The sequence below is a fragment of the Hyperoodon ampullatus genome (genome assembly GCF_949752795.1).
Source record: "Hyperoodon ampullatus genome assembly, chromosome: 3".
NCBI classification, from domain to species: domain Eukaryota; kingdom Metazoa; phylum Chordata; class Mammalia; order Artiodactyla; family Ziphiidae; genus Hyperoodon; species Hyperoodon ampullatus.
Window position 1 is genome coordinate 45258291 of NC_136916.1, and position 18373 is coordinate 45276663.

Sequence of the window (18373 nt, forward strand, 5' to 3'; positions counted from 1 at the left end):
TCTGCTTTATAACAAAGTGAATCAGCTATACATATACATATGTTCCCATATCTCTACCCTCTTGCATCTCCCTCCCTCCCACCCTCCCTATCCCACCCCTCTAGGTGGTCACAAAGCACCCAGCTGATCTCCCTGTGCTATGCGGCTGCTTCCCACTAGCTATCTATTTTACGTTTGGTAGTATCAGGGTGTTTTTTTCTCCCTCAAAAAATCAGTTCCCACTATCAGGCAAGTCTTAAAGAGAATTCTTGCTGAAACTTCCTTGACCTTTTGCTGACAGCTCATTAAGATAAGTCAGTCCTAATGCTTCTTGAGGGTCCCAGAAGATGCTTCTTTTCCTTAAAGGAAAATGCTACCTAGAAATTTTACTGAAACTCCCAGGTATCTCAGCAGTGATTTCTAATTGCCATTGATTATAAATACTCTAATAGGCAAGATAGAGTATTTATTTATTGAAAGCATATAGCTACAATTAAATTTATAATACATTTGAAAAGTATTATATTGAAAATCAAAACAGTGACAGATAATTTCAGAAAAGATTCTGATTTACTAAGACAGTGAAACTGAAGATTTTAAAAGGTGGCTATGAATTATCAAGGCTAATTCCTGTCATTCAGAAAGGAAAAGTAGCCTTAAAAGGCCTGTGCAGACTTCTACTTTATGTTTTAACATTTATAGTATATTTTATTTTTTAGAGGAGAAAAATTATAAATCAGCATTTATTGTATTATTTTCTGTATTTTTCCTTTATATTTTATACTTTTCAAAATCAAATTTTTTAAATGTCATTGAAATATTATAGCACAGGAACTTACTTTTCCTTCCTCAATGCTTTTCTTTCCTAATTACTGATATCTTGACCAGTCTTAGACTCTCATTTAAATGCCAAGTATCATTTTAGCTTTTCCATGAAAGGATATCAGTTAGCTGCTTAGTTTAAGCTTTCAGCTGAGATAAATTGAAGAAGTGCTTTTGTACATTTGTGTGTGTACATATCACTGTTGTTACACATTTCTTTAAATACCAAGAACATTGAAACATTGTTATTTTTTTCTCTATATATATAACAATATTCCTATTTCATCTGTAAATTGCACTAGAAACTTTTAAAGAGAGACATCTTCTAAGAGATGACCATAACGCTTGCTTTCCCAGGGGTCAGAATTATAGATGACAGTTAAACAAAATATCTGTGACAGAATTTTTTTTTTCTTCTACGACATTTTAAATTTGGAATGGGTCACAAGTTTTCAATCCATTTTTCCACATTCCACATTATAGCAAAGCAACATTATCTAAATCAGAAATGCTTGATTTATTTTTTAAATATTTTTCAACTCAAAAACATAATTTGGTGGAATCTAAAAAAATACAACAAATTAGTGAATATAACCAAAACTAAGCTGACTCACAGATATAGAAAACAAACTAGTGGTTATGAGTGGGGAGAGGGAAGGGAGAAGGGGCAATATAAGGGTAAGGAATTAAGAGTTACAAACTATTATGTATAAAATAAGCTACAGGGTATATTGTACAACATGGGGAATGTAGCCAATATTTTATAATAACTATAATAGAGTATAACCTTTTAAAATTGGGAATCACTATACTGTACACCTGTAACTTATATTGTCCATCAACTATACTTTGGTAAAAAAAATATATTTGGGTCATGTAGAAATGGCCATAGTCTGAACAAATCTAACTTTTATATTTATTGTACTTTAGGTTCCTAATTTTGTTCCAGGTTTAGAGCAAATGAAATACATTATGACATTTTTAGGGGAAAAGTGAAAATATGCAGAGAATAAGAATTAACTTCAAACATAGGTTATTTTTATCTAACTAAACTCATCAACAAATGATGTTTCTAAATTAGGTTAATGTTCCCTTTACTGTGGGTATTTTTAGTTGTCTTTGCTTGTTTGTTTTTCATTTACTACTCAAGTCTTTAAAGTAAAAGCTGTTCCCCAATTAGGTTTAAGGTAGAGTTGGTAATTCAATTCTCAGTACTGATTTGATAAATTGATTCAATAAAATTGAAATTTGAACATGTCAGGGTCAAGGGAAGCTTAATCAAAGAGGAAAGTCTCATGTTTATTTTTATCTCCCTCTGGATAACTGCATCTCTTTTTTTATACGTAGCCTTACCCAGGTCAGTGGCAATCCATGCCAAGTGAGCCCAAGTGTCTATGTTCATTTGACTTCTTAGTAGCTCTTTTCCATCGGAAATTATTATATTAAGAAGGCTTGGAGGTTGATTTAATTTGTAAAGCTGGAACTAAAGTACTATTACATGTGTCAAAAGAGATAAGCTTGAATGCTAATATCAAATAATCATAAAAGAGACTACCCAGCTAACTTAGACCCATGAAAAGCAGGGTGATAACACCTTTACCCATGTAGTCTTCCTGCTTCTCATTGAGTCATGATCTTCCTTAGTTCTTTCCACTCTGCAGTGAAAAAGAAAAAACCCCAATGACCCTATACCCTAATGGAAAAAGCTCTGTTGGTTCAGTTTGTTGACATTGGGTCAAGATGCAGAAACCCTGAAAATCTGATCATACATGCCACGGAAAGGATTAGGCCTGGATCCAGTGACTCTCCATCACAGCTGGCAATCTGAATCATTTGTAGAACATTGTGGTTCAGCTTACTGAACAAAATCTATAGGAGATAAATCTCTGTGTTAAAAAAAAGAAAATATTTAAGTGCCTGGAATTAAGAGAGTAGAAGTTCTAAATTGTTTTTGTAAATTGAAGTTAGGATGTGGTCACTTTAAGAGTCAAATAGAAAGTTTTTCAAAGGTCAGTAATGTGGTTAAAACAATAATAAAATCTTTTCACTGATGAACACTAACACCTCTCTGATGTCCTGGAAGTCCTTTGCAGGCCTCTCTCTGACTCATTGTTGGCTCATTTCCCAGCACCTTGGAAGGCATATCCATTTTCCTTTCTTTCACTCTTTTCTTCCCTTGATATGTTGGCTCTTCAGAATCAGTATGTAGCAAATATTAAATTATTCCATAACTATTCTGAATTCCATTATAAATTAATTTCTACTATTCTGAGGACACATCTAGTCCTGTCAGAAAGCTTTACATCTTTATATGATTGTTATATTTCTGCTTCCATGGAAACAAGTCAAGGAACATTTTTAAAGCATGTATTATGTGTGAGGCTCCGTGCAGTACTCTAAGAAAAAGCAGAAAAAGACACAGAGGCACATACAGTGCATTTAAGGTCAGCTGGCAAGACAGTTAAAAGCAACTCAAACATGAAGTTAAATAAAACAAATGTCAAGTGAGTGACAAAAAAAATACAATCTCAAGTGAGTGACAAAAAAAATGCAATCTCAAGTGAGTGACAAAAAATATACAATCTGGGAAAACAAAGGCCCTAACTTGAATGATGGATATGACTGAAGTAGGTGAAGAAGTTCAAGTGAAGGGCCTACATGCTAAGCCAAGCCACAGAGTCTGGAAAGCACAGGTGTTGGGGAGGTGGGAAGCAAGCCTCTTGTAGTTGAGAGTTTATCATAATACCATAGAGGGAGAGGAGAAGAAAAGCATGGTTTGGAGCTATATAACTAAGGGCCTTGAATACCAAGTGGTGGCCTTTATCGATAGCCAGAATTTATTAAAGGATTTTTAGGTTTTATTTATTTATTTATTTATTTGCATTCCTGAAATTCAGATGGTGTTTTAGCTTTTGAAACAGTGAAATAATAGAATAGTTTAAACTAGTTTGTTTTTCTTAAAGTAAATCTTTAAAAAACTAAACTGAATTTGGTTAATTTTGAAGTACAAAATGCCACAATGCTAAGAATAAAATAAACTCTAGTAATAGGTCTCCAATGGTTTATTGTCTAAGTATATTATTAAATTTCATTCCCCAAAGTGGTCATATTTTCTCTCTTCTATTCTTAACTGTTAAAAAGTATAATCTTAAAATAGCATAATTATTCTATTTGCCAAATAGAATTGAACTTAGGTGATAGTTGTATACTATCACATTGAAGGTAAACTCATTCAATAATTTAATGTATTTTTTGTTTTGTTTGCTTTATTTAAAGCCCTGTATATTGATGAACAATATTCAACAATTGCGGGTTCAGCTGGAAAAAATGTTTGAATCCATGGGAGGAAAAGAGGTGGGTATGTTTTTATGCCTGCATTTGCCAAATATCTCAGAGATCATTAGCAGCCTGTCTCTTTGCTATGGAGAGTGACATAATCAAGTTTTTACATGGCTTAGCTAAAGAACAGGAAATGATAACAATCTAAAATACCATTAACAGCTAAGGTGATCATTACTCTATAACAGAATACTTCAGTAAATACATCGGAAGTGTGAATAGGAGGAGGGAGATGGTCAATAGCCTTTTGTAATGTGTATATATAGTCATATATACACTATTAAATATATTTTTGTATATGCTAATGATATGTAAAGTTTCACAGTTGCAGATGTCTTTTACCATACTGCACAATGTCAAGTTGATATCAATTTTCTTCTGCAGTGTGCTTTGTGGCACTACTGGTTCTTGATGTATCGCTGGTTTATTTTTCACATCTCAAAAATCTGTCAAAACTGTGTTGTGTAGTGTCTGTAATGTGTTGTGTCTTTGTCTAACATCTCTGACCTGCAATTCCATGAGTAGAAGAAGGAAGGAGAAAGATTATTTTATGAGGTTTGTGATAGTACGCGTCTTATGACTGTTTCCCCTCCAAACTCAAAGACGATTGCACTTCCTACTTGTTCTCATTTGCTTGTTTGGATCAGGTAGACTGTGAAATACTAACTGGGCACCTGCCTTGAGCTGCCGCAGTATTTCACAAACCGACATGAGCATCTGGGGGATTGAGGACTGGAGACAGTACTGCAAGGGAAGGTCATGCAGCTGTCATTCTCCCACCGCCACCCCCTCCGTAAAACAATCCCAAGGGTGGCTAGGATGAAGGGATATTTCTGTTTAAGGTTTTATTTACACTGTTCCTAATTATTGTGGTAAGTACGCAAGACGTATTTAAAGCTAGGTTTGATTTCAAAGCCAAGATCCCATTCATTTCTAAATTGATAAGGCTGAAAATGCTTCTTTTAAGATGGGACCTCTTCACACATGATGTTTCTTTTAACCCAAGAGACATTTATACATCTTCCCCCTGATGTCTTTTTTATTATTCTCAAGTCTCAGTCTTTTGAAAAATAAACTTGCTATTTAGCATCCTACAAATGAGAAGCACCAGGATACATGGGTGAAGGTGCAAAACTTCAAAAATGAACTTTTCTGAACTGTGCTGCTACTGCTCTCAGTCTAGTTTGTATGAAATAAGGTTTCATTCCCCAAAGTGCGTTAATGGTTTTTGCACAGTTTGAGGGCATCAATCTCATTTTTAGAATTCTTTTGCTGAATTAGGTAAGCACAAGCAATTGGAGATCATAACTGGAGATTCCCTTTTTAATTTTCGTGATGTTTTATATTCAGACTTTAAGTCCACTTACTGTCTTGAAAATTAGTGAAGAAATTACTGATTTCTTGTGGGAAATTCTATCTCCTTTTAGTGAACTTTAAAGACCACAAATCATTTGAAGATAGAGTTGTATTTGAAGTGCCACATTTCCAGAAATTTCTCCTAATGCTACTACTATATCATTACTATTTTGTGGTTGAACTCTAATGTGAGTGATATATTGCTGAGCTGAGTGTTAACCAAATTATGTCTGTATTTAAAGGAAACTGTGTGGGCCAAGCCACCTGCTAACCAAAAAAGCTATGGGGTGGTTTGTTCACCAACCAAACTTGACTGCTTGTTTCAGATAAAATTGCCAATTTGAAATGTACAGGTTTTCTCATGATAAATTGAGTTGCAAACCTATGGCTACATCACAGCACTCTTCTTTACTGGAGAAAATGATGGAAGATGTGCTGAGCTGGATGCCTTCTCCCTTTATAACTCTGTCCATGCCAATTGCTAATTTAAACTCCATACATAATTTCAAGGGAAAATCAATTAAACAAATGAAATGAATGCCTAAGCTTCTAAAGATGGAATTTGTTAGGACAGCATTGACCCTAGCTCCTTTCTTTTCCTACATTTAAATATTTTTTTCCTCCCCTCCCTCTCTTTACCCTCTTTTTATGTTCTCCTGTCTCCCTTTCTATGCCGTTTCTTTTCTCTTATTCTTTTCCATTTTCATCTTGTCTTTTGTAGCTAAGAAAAAGCTTTAGGCAGGCCCTGTCAGTACTACATAGGGATTGAAGAAATGTCAGGAAGAAGCTTGACTTAAACCCAAGTCTGAGTGTAACAGGCAGCCTCCCATATGGAAGTAATTTTTATTAATACAGAATGATGTTAGAGCTGCTGATTGCTACACTCAGCCTCCAGAATCTCAAAATAATAGGCAGAGCCCATCCATTGTAGTTATCTATATGGCAGTATTTAAATGGGTTCCTTAACTTGGGCCTTTCATAAAGATGAAAAAGGATTTTACTGAGAAAGACAAATTCACTCTTTGATAGGAAAAGTATATACAGAACTTAATATGAGCATGTTCAGTGGTCTTTAATGATAATACAATGTGTTTGTACTGTTACCAATTTCCAGTTGTTTCCTCACAGTGGAACTAGTTATAAAACCTTGACTGCTATTGCTAAGGAAAATTTTCTAAACTAGATTTTATCCTTCTTTTAGTAGTTTCTTATTATTTTGTGCCCCACCATCAGTGCTAGGATGTGCACTTCTTGCTACCTAATTAACAAATGATTGCTTGTGCATATGCTCAAAATAGTTTTTGATGTCATGTGTCCATTAGATGGCTTCTAACAATAACGTGGCTGGCCTCTCAGACAATCTGTAAAGTGCTGGCCGCTTGTAGGCCTAGTTGCATGATGCTGCAGCTCTTTGCTGCTTTGACCCAACCATTGTTGGGGCAACTGCTCTTTCTTTGCAGGATCAATCTCTTTTCCCTCTGGAAACAGAAAAAGTGTTTAAAACCTTTGTTTATTCACTCTCTGTGTGGAGTCCAAGAAGGAAACATTGCCTAATGCTGTGACAGTCTTGGGAGTGATGCCGTTGACAGTAGCTCCAAAAACAGCCACTTGAGTAGTCCCTGTTAAATGCACACACGGTAGCCTGTGGGCCCTGTAGGCACATTCTTTACCAATGCCCTATTTAGAAAAAAGAATCAAAAGAGAAAAGCAAACCACTATATTTCTTCTCCTATAGTCTCTTTCAAACACATTTCCCTGCGTACAAATTAAGAGCACGTTTTAGCTTAACAACTCTCAATTATTCTAGAAAATAAGAATAAAAAAAAGTCACAAACTATGAAGCAAAAGTAGCCTTTAGGAATGAGGTCCAGGGTCTGTTTTTTAAAGAGCATCCTGGTGATTTTTTATGTTCATACAGTTTTAGGAATCACTATAGTAAAACAGAAAAAATAACCAAACTGTGGTATGGACTGACTTGAGCTAGAAGTTAAATTATTTATACCACAGTTCCCAGACGGTATTACTTGTCCCTCTGTAACACAGTAACAGCAAAACAATCATCAGAGTGCTAGGTAATAATTTTCATGTATTGGTTAATGATTGTTTTATCATCCTATAATAGCTCAAAAGTAAAACAGATATAGTTTGGTTTATATCATTTTAATAGCTTAATTATTTCATGAGTATAAATCAGTGCATATCAACTGCAAATAAATACTTAGTCTGTATTCATTTTTTCATAAAAACTTTGCTACAGTCTACAGAAGGGACTTTGTAGTAGTTGCTTGATCTGTAATCTAATTTTTACAAGTCCATGAAAAAGAAAATCAGATAATCCAAAATTTACTTTCTTTTCAGAATGTCATAAGATATTGGTTATGAACTTGTGTTGTAGTGATTGATTTAGAAGAATTATGACTGTGCTGTGTAAGCAGAGGATGCACTTCTCCTTCACAATATTGGGATGGTAAAATCATCTTGAATGGTAGAATCTATAGTTATCCATAGGCCTGCTATTCTACTGACTGTACTTCAAATTCTAGAGGTTAGCTATTATTGACATTTGGGGGAAATGGGAAGAGGGAGTATTTACTTAGCTAAAATTTCTCATTCTGCTGACCACAAAACAGACGAAGCAGGTATAATAGTAACGTTATTTTTATTGATATGTCCCAGAAGGATTGAATCTCTTGACTCATTGCACCTTGTTAAACTTTCCTGAACAGGGTCGGGAATTAGGAACATAACCCTACCTATCCTAAAAATGTACATATTTTAATGAGCAACTTAATTATCTTTTGTTTCAGAGATGCATACTATATTACTTTTTATTTTTTAATGATGAATTTGATGTGTCAATTAGAAACTGAATCTGACTGCCCCAAAGTGAATGCATGTAGCTGATTGAAATTCACTGTAAAACTTACTAGCCATACAAACTCGGTCTTCAGCTAAGCAACCTCTGACCAGAGAGGACAGAAATTAACTTCTGTCATATTTTACTTAGCAATACACTTTCAACATTGTAATTTCTGGGCTACAGGGGTTGAAGATCCCTGCTTTAAGGGTATTAATACTTCATGCCGGTAGTTCCTGAACTTTAGCAGGTATGAGAACCACCTGGAGAGCTGATTACAACACACATTGCTGAACTCCATCCTGGACTATTCAGCTCAGTAGGTCTGAGGTTGGGTCGCATGCGTTGCGTTTCTAACAAATTCCCATGTGATGCTGATGCTACTGGTCAGGAGATGACGTTTTGAGAATTATTGTTCTTTGCTTTTAGGATAGCGACCAGGTAATTGGGAAATGTCTCAGAATACCCCTTTGCCTTACCTGTGCTTGACTCCTAACCCACCTACTTAATGTGTTTTGAATCTTGAGAGCACATCGGATTTAATGTGTTTGCATGGACCTTGAGACTGCATGCAATAGCAAGGGAAGCATTTGGATTAAAGAATATAATAATCCCAAAATATAGGTGACTAATTTGCAGTCTTATACAAATATCCAGCATTTTTAAAAATCTGGACTTTTATACTTGCATTTTTATATATAGTCTTATTAAAAGAGGTGTTATAGTTGTAAAGAGGCTAAAGGCTTTATGTTCAGGTTTCTGATCTGTCTCACTTTTTCTCAATGTAAATAGAGATATAACTCACTAGTTAATACATTAATGAGAAGCCATCTGTGATTTCTATCTCTTTTTCAGAAATACAAAATAAATTACAAAATAAAATAATTAAAGTATGTATTAGATGTCATTAGATAGTAGACTTTTAACTAGTCATATTATGTCTTCCTTTTAGTTATAAAATATTTCCTAAAGCAATTTACAAAATTCTTCCCATTTAATTGAAGTGTCTACTGGTGCCTACTTATATTTTCTATAGGGGGACAAGTGTTGATACAGGGAATAGAAAAAATTTTTAATGAATGCTCTAGTCCTCAAGGAGCTAATAAGAAGGAGTAAGGAGGCCTTATAAAATAACAGTTAGAGCACAGTTCCCTTTTGGGCCCAGTGAAAGAGATATTTAGAAGCCAAATGATCCCTGTCCTGCCTGGACAACTTTAAGCACCTCTTGCCCTCGGTGCTGACTACCCGAAGAAAAACAGAGACTAGAGCTTGCTGAACATGAAGACAGAATTTATTCCTTCATTAATTCATTCAACAAATTATTGATTTGCTGAGCACCTATGGTGAGCTGCAAATTTTACTAGAAACCAGAGGTACAATAATTACTAGGATGCAGACCCCACCCTCAAAGAACTTTGAATGTATTAGGGAAGTCAGAACAATTAAAGAGGTAAGGTTTGTTGTGATGATCCCCCCCATGACAATTTCTAAACTTCAAAATACCTTTCAAATGAGAGTTGTAATTGTTGTATCTTATCCCACAATAATTCAAAGAATCAGCTCAAACCTCTAGCCTCTTGTGTAAATAAAGCTCAAAGGTGAGATGTATTTGGCTGAATTCAGTAAAAGTAAGCAGTTATTTCTAGTTTCATGGCAGCACATAACAAAGAGGACTGAATGCTTGAAGTTTTATGTGCTGGCCCTTTATTTTGGCAGCATGAAGATACTGCCTGATTTCTTTTTCCTCCTAACCATCTCTGCAACTAGAGTTAATAAGTTGGACTTAATCGAAAATTAAGGGAATAATGAGGACCAAAAGGGCAAATCGCACTGAGGCGATTTAATAAATATGATTAAGGATCTAGCACTACTACCACATAAAGTTCAGCTAACTGCTAAGCTGGTGATATTAAGAAAAGATGCTCCCTTGGAGGCTGAGAGGTATCTGGGCAGCCGATGCATGTCAAAATGAAATTCAGACTCAGGGAGGTGCTACTTGTTAACCTCATTCCCCAGAGCATTCCCCAGAGATCATAGGGTCACTCCTGTACTACCAAGCATCTTATTTTAAAATTAATTAATTTATTTATTTTTTAACATCTTTATTGGAGTATCATTGCTTTACAACGGTGTGTTAGTCTCTGTTTATAACAAAGTGAATCAGCTATACATATAAATATATCCCCATATCTCTTCCTACTTGTGTCTCCCTCCCACCCTCCCTATCCCACCCATCTAGGTGGTCACAAAGCACCGAGCTGATCTCCCTGTGCTATGCGGCTGCTTCCCACTAGTTATTTTATATTTGGTAGTGTATATAAGTCCATGCCACTATCTCATGTCATCCTAGCTTACCCTTCCCCCTCCCCGCATCCTCAAGTCCATTCTCTACATCTGCGTGTTTATTCCTGTCCTGCCCCTAGGTTCTTCAGAACCATTTTTTTAGATTCCATATATATGTGTTACCATATGGTATTTGTTTTTCTCTTTCTGACTTACTACACTCTGTATGACAGACTCTAGGTCCATCCACCTCACTACAGATAACTCAATTTCATTTTTTATGGCTGAGTGATATTCCATTGTATATATGTGCCACATCTTCTTTATCCATTCATCTATTGATGGACACTTAGGTTGCTTCCGTGTCCTGGCTATTTTAAATAGTGCTGCAATGAACATTGTAGTACATGACTCTTTTTGAATTATAGTTTTCTCAGGGTATATGCACAGTAGTGGGATTGCTGGGTTGTATGGTAGTTCTATTTCTACTTTTTTAAGGAACCTCCATACTGTTCTCAATAGTGGCTGTATCAATTTACATTCCCAACAACAGTGCAAGAGGGTTCCCTTTCCTTCACACCCTCTCCAGCATTTATTATTTGTAGATTTTTTGATGATGGCCATTCTGACTGGTGTAAGGTGATACCTCATTTTAGTTTTGATTTGCATTACTCTAAAGATTAGGGATGTTGAGCATCCTTTCATGTGTTTGTTGGCAATCTGTATATCTTCTTTTGAGAAATGTCTGTTTAGGTCTTCTGCCCTTTTTTTTGATTGGGTTGTTTGTTTTTTTGATAATGAGCTGCATGAGCTGCTTATAAATTTTGGAGATCAATCCTTTGTCAGTTGCTACATTTGCAAATATTATCTCCCATTCTGAGGGTTGTCTTTTCATCTTGATTATGCTTTCGTTTGCTGTGCAAAAGCTTTTAAGTTTCATTAGGTCCGATTTGTTTATGTTTGTTTTTATTTCCATTTCTCTAGGAGGTGAGTCAAAAAGGATCTTGCTGTGATTTATCTCATAGAGTGTTCTGCCTTTGTTTTCCTCTAAGAGTTTTATAGTGTCTGGACTAACATTTAGGTCTTTAATCCATTTTGAGTTTATTTTTGTGTATGGTGTTAGGGAGTGTTCTAATTTCATTCTTTTACATGTAGCTGTCCAGTTTTCCCAGCACCACTTATTGAAGAGGTGGTCTTTTCTCCACTGTATATTCTTGCCTCCTGTATCAAAGATAAGGTGACCATATGTGCATGGATTTATCTCTGGGCTTTCAATCCTGTTCCAATGATCTATATTTTTTTTTTTTTGCCAGTACCATACTGTTTTGATTACTGTAGCTTTGGAGTATAGTCTGAAGTCCAGGACCCTGATTCCTCCAGCTCCGTTTTTCATCCTCAAGATTGCTTTGGCTATTTGGGCTCTTCTGTGTTTCCATACAAATTGTGAAATTTTTTGTTCTAGTTCTATGAAAAATGTCATTGGTCATTTGATAGGGATTGCATTGAATCTATAGATTGCTTTGGGTAGTATAGTCATTTTCACAATGTTGATTCTTCCAATCCAAGAACATGGTATATCTCTCCATCTGTTTGTATCATCTTTAATTTCTTTCATCAGTGTCTTATAGTTTTCTGCCCACAGTTGTTTTGTCTCCTTAGGTGGGTTTATTCCTAGGTATTTAATCTTTTTGTTTCAATGATAAATCGGAGTGTTTCCTTAATTTCTCTTTCAGATTTTTCATCATTAGTGTATAGGAATACAGATTTCTGTGCATTAATTTTGTATCCTGCTACTTTACCAAATTCATTGATTAGCTCTAGTAGTTTTCTGGTAGTATCTTTAGGATTCTCTATGTATAGTATCATGTCATCTGCAAACAGTGACAGCTTTACTTCTTCTTTGCCAATTTGGATTCCTTTTTTTCTTTTTTATCTCTGATTGCTGTGGCTAAAACTTCCAAAACTGTGTTGAATAATAGTGGGAAGAGTGGACAACCTTTTCTTATTTCTGATCCCACAGAAAATGGTTTCAGTTTTTCACCATTGAGAATGATGTTGGCTGTGGGTTTGTCATATATGGCCTTTATTATTTTGAGGTAAGTTCCATCTATGCCTACTTTCTGCAGGGTTTTTTTATCATAAAAAAGGTGTTGAATTTTGTCAAAAGCTTTTTCTGCATCTATTGAGATGCTCATATGGGTTTTCTCCTTTAATTTGTTAATATGGTGTATCACATTGATTGATTTGTGTATTTTGAAGAATCCTTGCAATCCTGGTATAAACCCCACTTGATCATGGTGTATGATCCTTTTAATGTGCTGTTGGATTTTGTTTGCTCTTATTTTGTTGACGATTTTTGCATCTATGTTCATCAGGGATATTGGCCTTTTGTTTTCTTTCTTTGTGACATCTTTGGTTTTGATATCAGGGTGATGGTGGCCTCGTAGAATGAGTTTGGGAGTGTTCCTGCCACTGCTATATTTTGGAAGAGTTTGAGAAGGATAGGTGTTAGCTCTTCTCTAAATGTTTGATAGAATATGCCTGTGAAGCCATCTCTTCCTGGGCTTTTGTTTTTTGGAAGATTTTCAATCACAGTCCCAATTTCAGTGCTTGTGATTGGTCTTTTTATATCTTCTGTTTCTTCCTGGTTCAGTTTCATAAGGTTGTGCATTTCTTCCAGGTTGTCCATTTCTTCCAGGTTGTCCATTTTATTGGCTTATAGTTGTTTGTAGTAATCTCTCATGATCCTTTGTATTTCTGAAGTGTCAGTTGTTACTTCTCCTTTTTTATTTCTAATTCTGTTTATTTGAGTCTCCTCCCTTTTTTCTTGATGAGTCTGGCTAATGGTTTATCAATTTTGTTTATCTTCTCAAAGAACCAGCTTTCAGTTTTATTGATCTTTGCTATTGTTTCCTTCATTTCTGTCTCAATTATTTCTGATCTGATCTTTATGATTTCTTTCCTTCTGCTAACTTTGGGGGTTATTTTTTTTTGTTCTTCTTTCTCTAATTGCTTTAGGTGTAAGGTTAGGTTGTTTCTTTGAGATGTTTCTTGTTTCTTGAGGTAGGATTGTATTGCTATAAACTTCCATCTTAGAACTGCTTTTGCTGCATCCCATAGGTTATGGGTCATCGTGTTTTCATTGTCATTTGTTTCTAGGTATTTTTTGATTTCCTTCTTGATTTCTTCAATGATGTCTTGGTTATTAAGTAGTGTAATATTTAGCCTCCATGTGTTTGTATTTCTTACAGATTTTTCCCTGTAATTGATATCTAGTCTCATAGCATTGTGGTCAGAAAAGATACTTGATATGATTTCAATTTTCTTAAATTTACCAAGGCTTCATTTGTCACCCAGGATATGATCTATCCTGGAGACTGTTCCATGAGCACTTGAGAAGAAAGTGTATTCTTTTGTTTTTGGATGGAATGTCCTATCAATATCAATTAAATCCATCTTGTTTTATGTATCATTTAAAGCTTTTGTTTCCTTATTTATTTTCATTTTGCATGATCTGTCCATTGATGAAAGTGGGGTGTTAAAGTCCCCTACTATGATTGTGTTACTGTTGATTTCCCCTTTTATGGCTGTTAGCATTTGCCTTATGTACTAAGGTGTTCCTATGTTGAGTGAATAAATTTTTACAATTATTATATCTTCTTCTTGGATTGATCCCTTGATCATTATGCAGTATCCTTCTTTGTCTCTTGTAATAGTCTTTATTTTAAAGTGTATTTTGTCTGATATGAGAATTGCTACTCCAGCTTTCTTTTGATTTCCATTTGCATGGAATACCTTTTTCCATCCCCTCACTTTCAGTCTGTATGTGTCCCTAGGTCTGAAGTGTGTGTCTTTAGACTGCATATATATGGGTCTTGTTTTTGTATCCATTCCGCCAGTCTGTGTCTTTGGTGGAAGCATTTAATCCATTTATATTTAAGGTAATTATCGATATGTATGTTCCTATTACCATTTTCTTAATTGTTTGGGGTTTGTTATTGTATGTCTTTTCCTTCTCTTGTATTTCATGCCTAGAGAAGTTCCTTTAGCATTTGTTGTAAAGCTTGTTTGATGGTGCTGAATTGTCTTAGCTTTTGCCTGTCTGTAAAGGTTTTACTTTCTCCATCAAATCTGAATGAGATCCTTGCTGGGTAATCTTGGTTGTAGGTTTTTCCCTTTCATCACTTTAAATATGTCCTGCCACTCCCTTCTGGCTTGCAGAGTTTCTGCTGAAAGATCAGCTGTTAACCTTATGGGGATTCCCTTGTATGTTATTTGTTGTTTTACTCTTGCTGTTTTTAATATTTTTCCTTTGTATTTCATTTTTGATAGTTTGATTAATATGTGTCTTGGTGTGTTTGTCCTTGGTTTTATTCTGTATGGGGCTCTCTGCACTTCCTGGACTTGATTGACTACTTCCTTTCCCATATAAGGGAAGTTTTCAACTATTATCTCTTCAAATATTTTCTCAGTCCCTTTCTTTATCTCTTCTTCTGGGACCCCAATAATTCGAATGTTGGTGCGTTTAATGTTGTCCTAGAGGTCTCAGACTGTCCTCAATTCTTTTCATTCTTTTTTCTTTATTCTACTCTGCAATAGTTATTTCCACTATTTTATCTTCCAGGTCACTTAGCCATTCTTCTGCCTCAGTTATTCTGCTATTGATTCCTTCTAGAGAATTTTTAATTTCATTTCTGGAGTTCATCATTGTTTGTTTGCTCTTTAGTTCTTCTAGCTCCTTGTTAGACGTTTCTTGTATTTTCTCCATTCTATTTCCAAGATTTTGGAACATCTTTACTATCATTACTGTGAATTCTTTTTCAGGTAGACTGCCTATTTCCTCTTCATTTGTTTGCTCTGGTGGGTTTTTACCTTGCTCCTTTATCTGCTGTGAGTTTCTCTGTCTTCTCATTTTGCTTAACTTACTGTGTTTGGGGTCTCTTTTTTGCAGGCTGCAGGTCCATAGTTCCTGTTGTTTTTGGTGTCTGCCCCCAGTGGCTAAGCTTGGTTTGGTGGGTTGTGTAGGCTTCCTGTTGGAGGTGACTAGTGCCTGTGTTCTGGTGGATGAGGCTGGATCTTGTCTTTCTGGGGGGCAGGACCGCATCCGGTGGTGTGTTTTGGGATGTCTGTGACCTTATTATGATTTTAGACTGCCTCTCTTCTAATGGGTTGGGTTGTGTTCCTGTCTTGCTAATTGTTTGGCATAGGGTATCTAGCACTGTAGCTTGCTGGTTTTTGAATGGAGCTGTGTCTTAGCGTTGAGTTGGAGGTCTCTGGGGGAACTTTCGCCATTTGATATTATGTGGAGCTGGGAGGTCTCTGCTGGACCAATGTCCTGAACTTGGCTGTCCCACCTCAGAGGCACAGACCTGACACCCAGCTGGAGAACCAATACCCTGTCAGCCACATGGCTCAGAAGAAAAGGGAGAAAGAAAGAAAGAAAGAGAGAAAGAAGGAAAGAGAGGGAGGAGGAAGGAAGGAAGGAAGAAAGTAAAAAGAAGTAAAGTTATTAAAATAAAAATATTCGTAAAAATTAAAAAATTAAAAAGTAATTTTAAAAAAAGAAGAAAGAAAGAAGAGAGCAGCCAAACCATGAGTCAAATCCACCGATGATAACAAGTGCTAAAAACTATACTAAAAAAACAAAACAAACAAAAAAAACCACACAGTTAGAACCCTAGGACAAATGGTAGAAGCAAAGCTATACAGACAAAATCACACAAGGAAGCATAAACATACACACTCACAAAAAGAGAAAAAGGAAAAAATATATATATATATATTTAAAAAATGAAGAGAGCAACCAAATCAATAAACAAATCTACCAATGATAATCCACTCTAAATACTAAACTAAGATAAACAAAACCAGGAACTAGTCAGTTGCATACAGCAAACTGCAAGTATACAGTTGCCCCAATGTACACCACCTCAACTTGGGATGATTCGTTGTCTATTCAGGTATTCCACAGATGCAGGGTACTTCAAGTTGATTGTGGAGCTTTAATCTGCTGCTCCTGAGGCTGCTGGGAGAGATTTCCCTTTCTCTTCTTTGTTTGCACAGCTCCCGGGGTTCAGCTTTTGATTTGGACCCGCCTCTGCATGTAGATCACCTGACGGCGTCTGTTCTTTGCTCAGACAGGATGGGATTAAAGGAGCCGCTGAATCGGGGGCTCTGGCTCACTCAGGCCGGGGGCAGGGAGGGGTACGGAGTGTAGAGCGAGCCTGCGGCGGCAGAGGCTGGCGTGACTTTGCACCAGCTTGAGGCGCGCCGTGCGTTCTCCCGGGGAAGTTGTCCCTGGATCACGGGACCATGACAGTGGCGGGCTGCACAGGCTCCCAGGAGGGGAGGTGTGGAGAGTGACCTGTGCTTGCACACAGGCTTCTTGGTGGCGGCAGCAGCAGCCTTAGCGTCCCATGTCCGTCTCTGGGGTCCGCGCCGATAGCCGCGGCTCGCGCCCGTCTCTGGAGCTCCTTTAAGCAGTGCTCTTAATCCGCTCTCCTCGCACACCCTGAAACAATGGTCTCTTGCCACTTAAGGAGGTCCACACTTTTCCCCAGACTCCCTCCTGGCTAGCTGTGGCACACTAGCCCTGGGATCTGACCTCTGAAGCCCGAGCCTCAGCTCCCAGCCCCCACCCGCCCCGGCGGGTGAGCAGACAAGCCTCTGGGGCTGCTGAGTGCTGGTCGGCACTGATCCTCAGTGCGGGAATCTCTCCACTTTACCCTCCACACCCCTGTTGCTGTGCTCTCCTCCATGGCTCCGACGCTTCTCCCCTCCCCCCAACCCCCCGTTTCCGCCAGTGAAGGGGAAACATTTCCTCCTTCACAGCTCCCTCCCAGAGAGGCAGGTCCCATCCCTATTCTTTTGTCTCTGCTTTTTCTTTTCTCTTTTGCCCTACCCATGTATGTGGGGGGTTTCTTGCCTTTTGGGAGGTCTGAGGTCTTCTGCCAGTGTTCAGTAGGTGTTCTGTAGGAGTTGTTCCACATTTAGATGTATTTCTGATGTATTTGTGGGGAGGAAGGTGATCTCCACGTCTTACTGCTCCGCCATCTTGAAAGTTTCCCCAAGCATCTTTTTAAACTAACCTTCCTCTGAACCTTAAGAAAACTTCAGGGGAGAGGGTGTGAGCTACAGCCAGAGGGCAGAGAAACATTTTCTAGAATAGACCTATTTTATTGTCTTGTTGCGAACCCCCTACAATTGTTTATGCCTGCCTTAACAAACCATAGATCAATGCAGAAAGTAGTAAAACTTACTCCTTTAATCCAACCAAGCCTCCCTTTTCTCCTATTTGGCAGACTGGCCTTCAGGCACCTCATGCAGATGGCTCATTTAGGGCATTCTGTGCCCATCACTTGATGATTAACAGGTCCTCAATTCAGGTGATTGAGCAGAGTATATTCACAGTACTGAGCCGTGGCGAGATTCAGTAATGTGAACAGCTGAAAGGCAAAGACAGAATGAGACAGGGCAAAAATGTAGTTTTTACAGAGTAAATTCTGAACATAAACTTTGTGTCTCATTTCTTCTATTCCTGAGTTATCCCTACTCTGTCCAGTTTCTTAGTTGGTCAGCTGACTATAAGCCCAAAATTGCTTCGCAATCAAGTTATTGAACTTGATTTTTTATGACCATTTTCAGAAGAGAATTTCTTAAAAGAATATAGTTTCTTAGATCATTGCTTTTTAGTTCTCATGTGGCCTCCCCAATGTGTCATGTGACATGACACATCAT

At 37.1% G+C, this 18373-nt stretch overlaps 1 protein-coding gene across 1 annotated transcript in view; it reads left to right on the forward strand.

Annotated features, from left to right (window-relative positions):
• UNC13C (unc-13 homolog C) overlaps window positions 1-18373 on the forward strand; it is a gene marked incomplete at both ends in the record, with an annotated part of 584133 nt that overhangs the window by 478949 nt on the left and 86811 nt on the right. Inside the window, one exon of the mRNA XM_079701234.1 lies at window positions 4078-4155. Within this exon, the coding sequence (XP_079557360.1) occupies window positions 4078-4155 (78 nt within the window). The remainder of the gene's footprint in view (window positions 1-4077; window positions 4156-18373) is intronic.